Here is a 12,344-nt window from a genome sequence, read left to right on the forward strand (position 1 = left end):
GAATGTGCTCCATTGTTAAGAGTATGAATGAAACAGACACGTTTTCATGTATAATGTAGTGAGATCATATGAACTGTCTTCTCCAAATTAATATCTTACAAAGTTATAATTAATTTCAAAAATGCCTAACTGGAAAGTATATATTTAAAAAACTGTCAAGTTTTTATTTTCAAGGTAGCTGAAATAACTCAAAATGTTGTTTTTAATTAGATGACTACAGCACAGCATCCTAAAAGTTTAAGAAGTAAGAGAACTACAAATGTGTAAAATACTTATAGATTTAAATAACTTAAACCATCTTCTAACTTTGTCATATAGATTAATATTAGAAGGGGCTCCTGGGTGGCTCAGTAGTTTAAGCATCTGACTTCAGCTCAGGTCATATCTCAACAATTCGTGAGATTGAGCCCAGCGTCATGCTCTGTGTTGACAGCTTGGAGCCTGGAGCCTGCTTTGCATTTTGTGTCTCTCCCCGTCTCTGCCTCTTCCCTCCTCTGCCTCTCTCTCTCTATTCACAAACTATTCTTTAATGTAATGGATTCTCAAGGTTTCCAGATGCTTGTAGTACACATAGACTGCTTTTGATTCATTGCCTCACGTTAAATCTGACATAAATACTCCTTTCTCCTGACACATGCATACACTTTGCAAACTACTGGAAAACAGAGATCATCTTAGTCATTTTTCCAATTTGTAAAGCAATTAATAAACTGCTTTCATGTAGTAGTAGTTTCAATAAGCTGCTTTCAATGGCTAGGCATTGTTGGAATTAAAATATATAGGGTGAGTGTAAAATCTTTATGGAATGTCAAAGTTACACTTATGCATTAATAAATATATATAAATATTTTCATCAGAAATGATAGTTTGCTATATGATTATGTATATAAATGAAATGCATTAAATGAGATTTCTTTTACTCAGAAGGGTTCAAGAAAAGATAGTATCTATATATATTCTTAGAAACTAAATATATGTTCTGGAATATAATTTGACATCATATATTAACTCATGTTCACATTTTCAAGGTATGTGCAATTTATGCATATGTATTATTTGTATTTCCATGTAATGTATACAGTTTTATTAAAGCTTTTCAGGTAGTGAAAGAGGTGATAATAAATAATAAAAAGTAAAAAATTATGGCACAGTGTACTTGGAGAAAATAGCATCTGTAATCAGAATTATTTTTCAATTAATGTAAACAGATTAAACTTTAGATTAATACAACTTATTCCATGTTTTACAGGAAATATTGATGAAGCAGAACGAGAATGGAGAGCAGGATTCTATCGCTGGAACAATTACATGATGGACTGGAAAAATCAATTTAACGATTATACTAGCAAGAAAGAAAGCTGTGCAGGTCTCTAATTAATAGATTTACCCTTTATAGAATGTTCATTTTCCTGTAGATCAAGGTAAAAATATCAGTAGCTCTCTTACACACCAAATAAGAAAGCTATTATACTGCTGAAACAAAAATGCCAGAAGGATAATATCGATTCCTCACATCTTTCACTTAGTATTATACCTAGCATTTCAAAACCCAAATGGCTAGAACATGTTTAATTAAATTTCACAATATAAAGTTTGACAATTAATTATATGCATATTAAAATGATTTGTAACTTCAAACTCTCTTTCTCGGATAACTTTAAGAATTTTTTCTCTCAAAAATTACCTGTATTCTATTTTTAGTTGTGTATGTATTTTTATTACCACTCATAAAAAAGGTACCTTTTTAAAATAAACTAGGTCTTGAGGGGCAGTCGGTTAAGCATCCGACTACAGCTCAGGTCATGATCTTGAGGTTCCTGAGTTTGAGCTCCATGTTGGCTTAGAGCCTGGAACCTGTTTTGGATTCTGTGTCTCCCTCCCTCTCTATACCTTCCCTACTCATGCGCATGCGCTCTCTCTCTCTCTCTCTCACTGTCTCAAAAATTGAAAAAAAAAAATAAACAAAATAAATTGGTCTTGAAACACTGCACACTATTTTATAATACAATTTCCTTTAGATAATTTATTAATTTAATGTCAATATGAGATATTAAAACAAACACAAAAGATAATTGGTTCCCATTGCTTTTTATAAAAAGGCAAGAGGGAATTGTAAAATAAAGGTCTTGGTCACTTTGAAATACCTAATGACTAACACAAAATGTTGCTCTGGAGAGACAAAATTTAATCAAATATAATTATTTGTTTCTATTTTTTTTAATATGTATGCCTCAAGTCCCCAAATTATATTCCTCATTCATTCAACTCTTGCCCTTCCTCACTTCCCCACTCCCGATTCTCCTCCAAAGGTATATACATCTATAAATTTCTCTCCCTGTATCTTAGAAATAAAAAAGTGCAGGTGAGCAGAAGCTTAAAGTCAGAAGTCCTATACCATTGGTTTAGGGGAACCCTTACCTGGACCCAGAAATATTAGGATTTTCAAAAGGAAATTATTTAATTCCAGGAGAGAAATTGTTATACTTTCTTCAGACAAATGATATTATTTTATAATTTAAAAAATTACAAAATTGTATTTACCAACTGGCATGGCAACTGAAGACATTATTGAATAAATTAATTGAGTAGTTGACTAAAGAGAGAAGTCAGATATTTTAAGTTCCAGAAAAGGGGAGTACATATTGATTCTGTTAATTAAGTATTGAAAACTGGCACCCAGGATAGGACAAAGTGAGTTCATAGGTCTGTAGACTGTTGGTTAAAGCATGTCCCTTTGTTCGTTGGTCATAAGGATGTTCATAGTTAGATCCAGTGTGGGTCTGCCATCCTCACTCAAAGTCATTCAGAGTTCAGGCTATCTTACCAGCTTCAGCTGGTTAGAGGGAATTATTATACAAGTCAAGTCAGTTTTGATAATCACTTCAGTGCTGCTGTAAATAGAAATTTTTGCTTTCTAGTTCTTCCTTCATCCTGTGATGAAGGAAAAACACACACACACACACACACACACACCACAAATGATAGGCCAATGAGCAGGCATTCCATTCCACACCACCATCTTTGTTTCCAATGGAATGGATCCATTCTTCCAGGATCCATTTTGCTTTCTGAGTCATTTGAGCCTCCTTTTGATATAGAACCTTCTGAAATATGAAAGGGGATGATGCCTGTTCAACATCATTAAAGACCCTTTAAACATACTCTTGATGAGACCAATAATTAGGGAAAACATGATTATCTTTATAGAATACCTGTAACCTGCCTTAAATGACATGCTCCAGTCATCAGAAAAGATCCCATGGATCACTTTGTCTTACCTTGGACAACCAATGGATTTGTTCTTGAATTTTACTGAGACAACACTTGACTTACTCTGAAACTTTTACCCAAATACAACAAGGGTCAATGAGCACATGAACCCTTCTGTATTTGTTCTGTAAACAGATATTATGAATTCACTGTGTCCAGCACCATTGCAGGAAGTTAGGTTAAGGCTTTCAAAGAAAACACTGTGTAAAAGAGCTACACAATTTCTCTTACTATGAATGCCATTTAAAAGGCAGTTTCAGTGCAGGATTTTAATCCAGGGACCCTAAGCGAAAGGAGAAAGTTCTGCATGAAATGATGGAAATTAGTACCTCTGAATACATCTTGGAGATTTGCATTTCAGCAGGCTCATAGATGAAAGAAGTTTTGGGTTTCTCAGATACTAACGGTATAGAAGTATTAAAACCTCAGAATGGCATAAACTCTTCCCAGAAATCAGAGTATGGGGACATATTAGCATAAATTCACAAAGCCAAGGTGATTATTGCCTAATCTGGTAAAATTTTAAGGAACATTTTTCAAAAATATAAGGAAAAGTTATGTGTAAGGTCACAAGTGAACAACCAGTATCCCAACACAGCCTGATCAATTACTTAAGTGAAAACATTTTTATTTCTTGGGGTATGGCACTCTCCACAAGAGTTTGCATTATAACATTTATTGAAAATGGATCACCATTTATGGTTTGGTACCTATGTAATACATATAAGGTTTAAGGCAACAAGTCACATATCTTAAAAAAAAAAGTACCATTATAACTGGTTTTGTTTTTCAAGTAAGTAGGCTGCAGAATATTATCAGCATGAAGGGAAGGTAATTAATTTCTGACCAATCAGAAATTAAATTTCATGGATAAGTCTTAACGTAACTGCAGCTGTGACACTTATAGCAGAATATTCAAATAAATGAAACCTTTCTGACATTGCTTAAGAAAGATGACAAACTCATAGCTAGTGAAATTCTGTTGTGTTTGTAGTCTTACTGAATTGAGCAAAAGTATTCTCTTTACAAAGAGTTTGTTTTAAAATGAGGATGGTAAAAAAATAAGACATATATTTTTAAACTAAATGTATTTAATATAAATGTAAGCCAGCAATGCTGTTTATCAATAGAATCTCAGTAGAAACTTGAGACTGTTAAAGAACCAAGTAAACACCGGATTTTAAAATACACACACACAGGTACATACAGGACTATTTTATTAATGTCTGACAAGTGATCACATTGAAGGATTCACTGACCAGTCCAACGATGGGGGAAAAACAGGAGGTTTGACATACAGACAGTCCCCAACTTACGATGATTTGACTTAAGATTTTTTGACTTTGCAATGGTGTGAAATCAATAGGAATTCAGGAGAAACTGTACCTCAAATTTTGAATTTTGGTGTCTTCTCCCAGGCTAGCGATATGTGGTATGATGCTGTCTCGTGATGCTGGACAGTGGCAGCCACCCGCAAGTCCTGGTCAGGCACACAATCAGGAGGGAAAACATTTGCAACCAATACCCAAACAGGCTGTTTCTGTTTTTCACCTGCAGTACAGTATTCAATAAGTTACATGAGATATTCAACACTTAATTATAAAATATGCTTTCTTTTTTTTAATTATTTATTTCTGAGAGACAGAGAGAGACAGCGTGAGCAGGGGAGGGTCAGAGAGAGAGGGAGACACAGAATCTGAAGCAGGCTCCAGGCTCTGAGCTAGCTGTCAGCACAGAGTCCGCCACGAGGCTCGAACCAATGAACCATGAGATCATGACCTGAGCCTAAGTCAGACATTTAACTGACTGAGCCATCCAGGTGCCCCACACTTTTTGTTATAAAATGCATGGGTGGCTCAGTGGGTGACTGACTCTTGATTTGGGCTCAGGTCATGATCTCATGCTTCATAGGTTTGAGCCCTACATTGGGCTTTAGGCTGGTGGTGCAGGGCCTGCTTGGGATTCTGTCTCTTCCTGTCTCTATCCCTCACCTGCTCCCTTTCTCTTTTCCTCACTCAAAATAAATAAATAAACACAAAAAAATAAGCTTTCTGTTAGACAATTATAGCCAACTGTAGACCAATGTAAATGCTCTGAGCACATTTAAGATAAGCTAGACTATGCTATCAAGTTCAGTAGATTAAGTGTATTAAATATATTTTTGACATATTTTCAACTTACAATGGGTTTAGTGGGATGTAACCCTATTCATGGTAAGTCATGGAAGATCAGTATCAGAAAAGGAGAGTTCATGATGGTCATATGATGGTCATCTAATTATGCATTAGACAATACTGTGAAATATATATTTTATTAATATATATTTATTGTGTATTAATGTATAATCATAAAAATATTATAAAATTACATAACATACAATATATATTATATTAGGACCAACTGTGATAAAACACAATAGTCACTTTGACATATTGACAAGAGCCACTATAACTGGAAAATATTTTACTTATAAATTGATCAAAGAGACACATAATAGACCGATTATATTGTCAAATACTTTGCGAGGAATATTGTCAATCAAAATGTAAGGAAGGCATTACAGGTTGTAGGGGACGGAAAAGGTAAAACCTTTAAATAGCCAAGCCACAAATCTAATACTATATCCCAATGTGAACAACATTTTCCTGAAAAAAAAGAAAGAAAAGGAAGGAAAGAGGGAAGGAAGGAAGGAAGGAAAGAAGGAAGGAAGGAAGGAAGGAAGGAAGGAAGGAAGGAAGGAAGGAAGGAAGGGAGGGAGGGAGGGAGGGAAGGAGGAGGGAGAAATTCCTCAAATAGGCAATAGCTTCCATGAATTGAGCTTACCTTGTTCTGTCTTATCCTTGGTCCAAAATCTCACTATTAGAGTTACCAAATGGTGAAATAATAAAGCAATAGAAGTCATATAGTGATTTTTGATGTGAATTATAACACAAATAGCCATACACACACAACACAAAAAGCTTATTTATGTCACCAAAGAAACCTAGTTTCTTCTCTAGGCATTGCCCATTTTCATAGTCCACTTAAATCTTTTACAATTACCCTGAAATATAGAAAACCTGAATTTCCAAGGCAATTAAATGTCAATGTTTTGATATTATGAGATTCATCACTGGATTCCCAACTAGGAACTGCGTGCACAATACTGCCATGCTGCATGGTGCTTGTTGACTCAGCAGATAAATGAAAGGACAAGATACAGTGGAGGTGATGGGTCCCTCAGTGGCTCAGACAGTTAAGTGTCCAACTCTTGATTTCTGTTAGGGTCATGATCTCATGATTCATGGGATCAAGCCCCTCATTATCTGGCAGACAGTGTGAAGGCTGCTTGAGATTCTCTCTTCCTCTCTCTCCCTCTCTCTGTCTGTCCCTCATTCATGCTCTCTCTCTCACTCTGAAAATAAATTATATTAAAACAAATTTTTAAAAATTTTAATGTTTATTTCTGAAGGAGACAGCAAGACAGAGTATGAGTGGGGGAGGGGCAGAGAGAGAGAGAGAGAGAGGGAGACACAGAATCTCAAGCAGTGTCCAGGCTCTGAGCTGTGAACAACAGAGCCTGACATGGGGGTGAATTCATGAACTGTGAGATCATGACCTGAGCTGAAGTTGGCCACTTAACCAACTGAGCCACCCAGGTACCCCCCCTCAAACTGCATAAATAAAATTTCTAAGGGGCGCCTTGGTGGCTCAGTTGGTTGAGCGTCCAACTTCAGCTCAGGTCATGATCTCACAGTTTATCAGTTAGAGCCCCAAGTCCAGGTCTGTGCTGACAGCTCAGAGCCTGGAGCCTGCTTCGAACTCTGTGTCTCCCTCTCTCTCTGCCACTCCCCTGCTCATGCTCTATCGCTATCTCTCTGAAATAAAGAAACATAAAAAAATAAAATAAAAGAAAGACTAAAATTAATTAATTAATTTAAAAAATGAAGAAGAGGAGGAGCAGGAGGTGAAGGAGAAGAGAGTCTCCATTTGGAATCAAATTTATCCAAATGATCTATAACTTGAACTTTTTCAGGCCAGAAGTGATGAAATAAGAAATTGGAGATAGATAGTTAGATAAGTAGATCAAATTTTAGATAATTTTACATTGGTATAGGGATATTTACCTCAGTGATTTTCAACCTTCATCCTCAACTACATTTTAGATTTCCTGGCTATGACTGTTGCCTGCCCATACCAGACCAACTGAACCAGAATCTCTGAGAGTAGAGTCTAGCTATCCATGTAGTTTTTTTTAGTTTCTTAGATTATTCTAATTTTATCAGGCTGAGACATACTGATTTCTTTTTTTCTATGATAACACTTTGTCTTGGCAGGTTTAAAGACGATACTTTCTCTAGAGCAAAAAATCATAGGTCTTAGGTCAATAATTCCCAAGCTCTGTTACATATTAGAATCACCTCAGAAGTTATTTTGAAAAAATCCCTATATCTATGTCACACCCAATACCAATACCAATTAAATCACGATGCGAGGTAGGAGCCAGGTATCAGCATTTCTTAGTGGTTCCTGATTGATCCTAATATACGACAAAGGCTGGGAACTAATGGCCCATTCTAGATGGTTAATTTTAAGAACAGGGAGAGTATTCATGTTGTTTTAGTACTCAGAAGCAGATAATATAAAACTTGCAATTTTATGTGACATGAAGTATATTTGTTACTGATATCTGAGAAACTAATAGTTTTTCTCTGAACAAGGAAATGAAACAGATTACTGAATATGTGGAGCGCATGTTTTCTTCATCTAAAAGAAATCATCTTTACCAATAAATATAAGATTTGGATAGAGATATGTTTGAAAAATAAGATGGGTAATTGAAATATATATAATATTTTATGGTGGTTTATATAATAGCAGTTATTATAGAAGATCATTTATTTGCATTGGGGCAACCAAAACTGGCTCAATTGACAATAATTGATAACAATAATTTAGATTCAAATAAGGAGTCAGAATTTTAATTCTCATTTTCTAGTGTCCTTTTCATGAAAAAAGAATTTTGAGAGTCTTGTGAATTCTCAAAAATGCAAGCAGGTTTTCATTCTTGCCAGAGCCACAAAGAGATGTTGTTAGGATTAATTACTTAATGATTGTTTAACTAAGTAGGTGAGGACTAAGAGTTGTTTTTCATCTCAGAAGAATTAGCAGAAGCTCCTTGCTGGAGGCAGTTACTGTATTACCTTGTTTCTCTGAAGTAAGGGCTTCCATTCTAATTGTTTTGATTTCCCTTAACAATTTAGGTAAAAAAAAAAAAAGCGGGGGGGGGGGGGACTTATTGAAGATGTATCTGGAGAATAATGTATAATAATAATGTATTTAATAATGTTAAGCATTTTAAAATCCTTGAAAATGAATAGAAAATGATATCTATTATCTATCTATCTATCTATCTATCAATGTATCATCTATTTGTGTATCATCTCTCTAAAATTGCCACTCCCAATTTTAGGAAATGTGGACAGTGGTGACCAGTAGAATGTGACTAATATATCTCATCCTACTTGAAATATAAATTCAATGTCCTTGTTTAGACAAAGATGGCCTTAATGTTCTAGGTATGTCTAAAATTTAGACAGACTTCTTCCTCTCTATACCCCTCTGATCTCCTGTTTCTTAGAGCATTTATATTAAAAATCTTGCAATAGTAAATTCTTTCTCTGCCTTTTTGAAATGTATGCAAATATCCCAGCCTTTTATGAGTTTTACTACTCAGGAAATGCCTTTCTGAAGGACCTATATACCAGGGCTTCAAAATTAAACAGTAAAAGATATAGTGGCTCTATCTTCCAGTCTCTCCAACTTCAGTGAGAGGTAAATACCAAACACAGATGCCTTAATCACAGATAAAAACATGTGCAGACTCAAGAATAACTCAGTGTGCTGAATGCCTGCTGTCAGTCAACAACCCCCAAATGTCACCTAGTACTTTTCTGCCAATTCACCTCAGCACTTAAAACCCTTACTTCTTTTCTTTCAGCAGAGTTGAGGTCAGTCTGTCTCCACTACTGCAATAGTCTTGAATAAAGTCTTCCTTACCTGTTGTATTTTATCCAGTGCAATTTTCACCTTAATGCTATAAACTAAAATCCTTTAAAATTCTTTAAAGTGCCTGGGACACAGTCACATTTCTAACAATTTTCTATGACCACATCAGAAATATATGAACATTTTCTTGTCACACATATTCTTCAGAAAGAGTGATCCCTCTGACAACCTAATAAAAAAGGTGACAGAACTTGATTTCATAAAGTGTTGAATACCTATTTTTTGATGATTTTCCCCCTAATATCTTTTCAACCTTAAACAGATAATAATTTGTATTTCTGTGTTAATCTCAAGTTTAGTTATCTTTTATTTTTAGCATTTCTTATATTCTGACATTTTTCTTCCTTTCTATATCAAATTTAAGTTTTCATGGTCATACTGTTTTCCTACTAGAATGGCCATGAGCAAATGGATTCTCTCATTTTGCATATAGGATTTTTAAATATTTTTCTTCTCTCCTTTACTCTTTCCTTTTCCTTTTTATTAATGCAAAGGAATAACTACAGATCTTTGTGCTGTTGTCTAGAAGCCACTAGACATATAAAGGATTACATTTACATCTGAAATGCATATTTCCATTATACTGCTAGGCCTTTGGGAACAGAAGAAAAATAACATTCTCATAGAGAAAGATTTAACATGAAGCTAATATAACTTAAACTTCAGGAATCTTCACTTGCAAGAACTCCTCTGAAGGCACTATATGTAATTTTGTATTTGTAATTTCATATTACTTTTTTAAAGAGGTTTACTAGAAAGATAGGAGTTTTTGGGAGGAGTACAACTTGATTTAGCTTTGGTTTTTCACCATCAACAGAAGTGAGTCTTTAGTTTATAGTTCCAGGCACAAAACAACATTTTTAGTCCAAAAGGACTCTTCTTCCTCCACTGTTCTTAAAGATATTTCCCTGGTTTTCTTTAGCTGCAATGTGTTATCTTTGTTTTACAACATTGTAATATGCTAATTTTGGAGTTACTATATTTGTGCAAGGTAATCAGTAAGTGAAAAACTCAAATGCTAACATCTGCTGTGGTATTTCAATTTTAAACCAAATGTGTGTATAATATTCTCTTTGGTAAGTGAATTAACATTTTCACATAACTGTGAAAGATAAAATGTTAATAATCTCCCTTGGAGTTGCCCCTTTGAAGTCATGTGCAAACTATTAAGTTTGAATTCTAACAGAACACCATTCCTTCTTCAAGATTTTTAAAGCTTTCAAAGACAGAGAGTGACTACCATGTCCCATCTCTGTTTACCTGGTATTACAGTCTGTTAAAGAGGCAACTATTTATTTATCTTGGAGTAGATCGGAGGCTACCAAGGAATGCATCAAATTCCAGAGCACCTAAACTTATTGACCAATGCTTGGCATTGTTACACAGAATTCCGCTCTTCCATATAAAATTTTTCATCACCTGGAAAACATTCTTTTTTCTTTTCTTTTCTTTTCTTTCCTTTTCTTTCCTTTCCTTTCCTTTCCTTTCCTTTCCTTTCCTTTCCTTTCCTTTCCTTTCCTTTTTTTTCCTTTTCTTTCTTTTCTTTTTGTTTCATTTTGTTTTGTTTCGTTTCTTTTCTTTTCAGATAGAACACAGGTAGGACAGGCAGAGGGAGAGAGAAACAGTATCTTAAAGAGGCTCCGTATTCAGTGTGGAGCAATCTCATCACCCTGTGATCATAACCTGCATGGAAATCAAGAGTCAGATGCTCAACCAGCTAAGCCACCTAGGCGCCCCTCTAATGATGTCTTTTGATTATCCTTTAACTCTTTTAAACTGTGACTATCTCTTAGAAGAACAAAATTTAAACTATTATATACTAATGTCCTAACAAAACATATTTGATTTATCACATTACTCTCATCATTGTCAATTTAAGTGAGTCTGGCTTGGATCCATGTAAAGAAATTTTGTAGTGGGATGTTTTGGGACCTTCTCCCATTTAAGGTACTCCTACTAAACAAATTTTATTTTATTTTGTTTTATTTTATTTTGTTTTTTTTAAGTTTATTTATATATTTTGACAGAGACAGAGACAGACACAGTGTGAGTGAGAGAGGGGCAGAGAGAGACAGAGAGTGAGAGAATCCCAAGCAGGCTCTGCACTGCCAGCACAGAGCCTGATGCAGGGCTTGATATCACAAAGCTGTGAGATCATGAACTGACCAGAAACCAAGAGTCAGAGGCTTAACCAACTAAGCAATCCAGGTGCCCCTAAACACAGTTTAAAGGTAGCTTTCAAAGAGGACTCCTTGCCATATAAAATTGGAGCTACCTTCATCTTCAAAAACAATTTGATGATTGCACATCCATATACCAATTAATTATTCTCTCTTTTTCTGTCCTATTCATCTGTGAAAAGATGTTAATAGCATAAGTCCTAACTTTAAAAATATTTGTTGGAGGTGCCTGGATGGTTCAGTCTGTTGAGCCCTGACCCTTGATTTCAGCTCAAATCATGATCCTAGGGTTGTGGGATCAAGCCCCTCATGACTCCATGATGAGTGTGGAGACTGCTTAAGATTCTCTCTCTCTAATTTTGCCCCTCTCCCCTTTCATGCTCTGTCTCTAAAAAAAAGAAAGTCTGTTTCTTAAGAAAATTAAAAATATAAAAATATATGTTCATTGAAAAAATCTTAGAAAATATGAAAAAGTAAAAAAACCCTATAATCATACTGATCAAAGATAAATCTTTTTGGGGGGATGTACTTCCATATGCATATATCATGACTTATTAATATATTACATATATAAAAACATATATGCTTACATAACATATATATTTCAAAGTGTGTTTCAGGATATGCTAGGATAAATTTTTATTCACTAATTTTTCACTTAATGTATTTAATCAAAAATATTAAGAGCTGTTACTACTTGTCATATATACTCTTAAGTCCAGGGGATACAGAAATGATCAAAATAGAAAAAGCCTCTGCTCTCAGGAAACTCACATCCTAGCGGTGCAAAACACACAATGAGACTATAAATATACAGTTGTGTAATGTCAGAGCCATGAACACATT

The 12,344-nt window shown here is 34.8% G+C and overlaps 1 protein-coding gene across 4 annotated transcripts in view; it reads left to right on the forward strand.

Annotated features, from left to right (window-relative positions):
* BCHE (butyrylcholinesterase) overlaps positions 1-1,701 on the forward strand; it is a 72,311-nt gene extending 70,610 nt beyond the window's left edge. For all 4 annotated transcript variants that reach the window (XM_039255017.1, XM_039255020.1, XM_039255021.1 and 1 more), the window contains one exon: positions 1,250-1,701. In XM_039255017.1, coding sequence (XP_039110948.1) covers positions 1,250-1,374 — 125 coding nt within the window. In that variant the 3' untranslated portion in view covers positions 1,375-1,701. The remainder of the gene's footprint in view (positions 1-1,249) is intronic.
* The last annotated feature ends 10,643 nt before the right edge of the window (positions 1,702-12,344 follow it).

The sequence above is a fragment of the Hyaena hyaena genome, unplaced genomic scaffold (assembly GCF_003009895.1).
Source record: "Hyaena hyaena isolate Hyena2069 unplaced genomic scaffold, ASM300989v1 scaffold_507, whole genome shotgun sequence".
Classification (NCBI taxonomy): domain Eukaryota; kingdom Metazoa; phylum Chordata; class Mammalia; order Carnivora; family Hyaenidae; genus Hyaena; species Hyaena hyaena.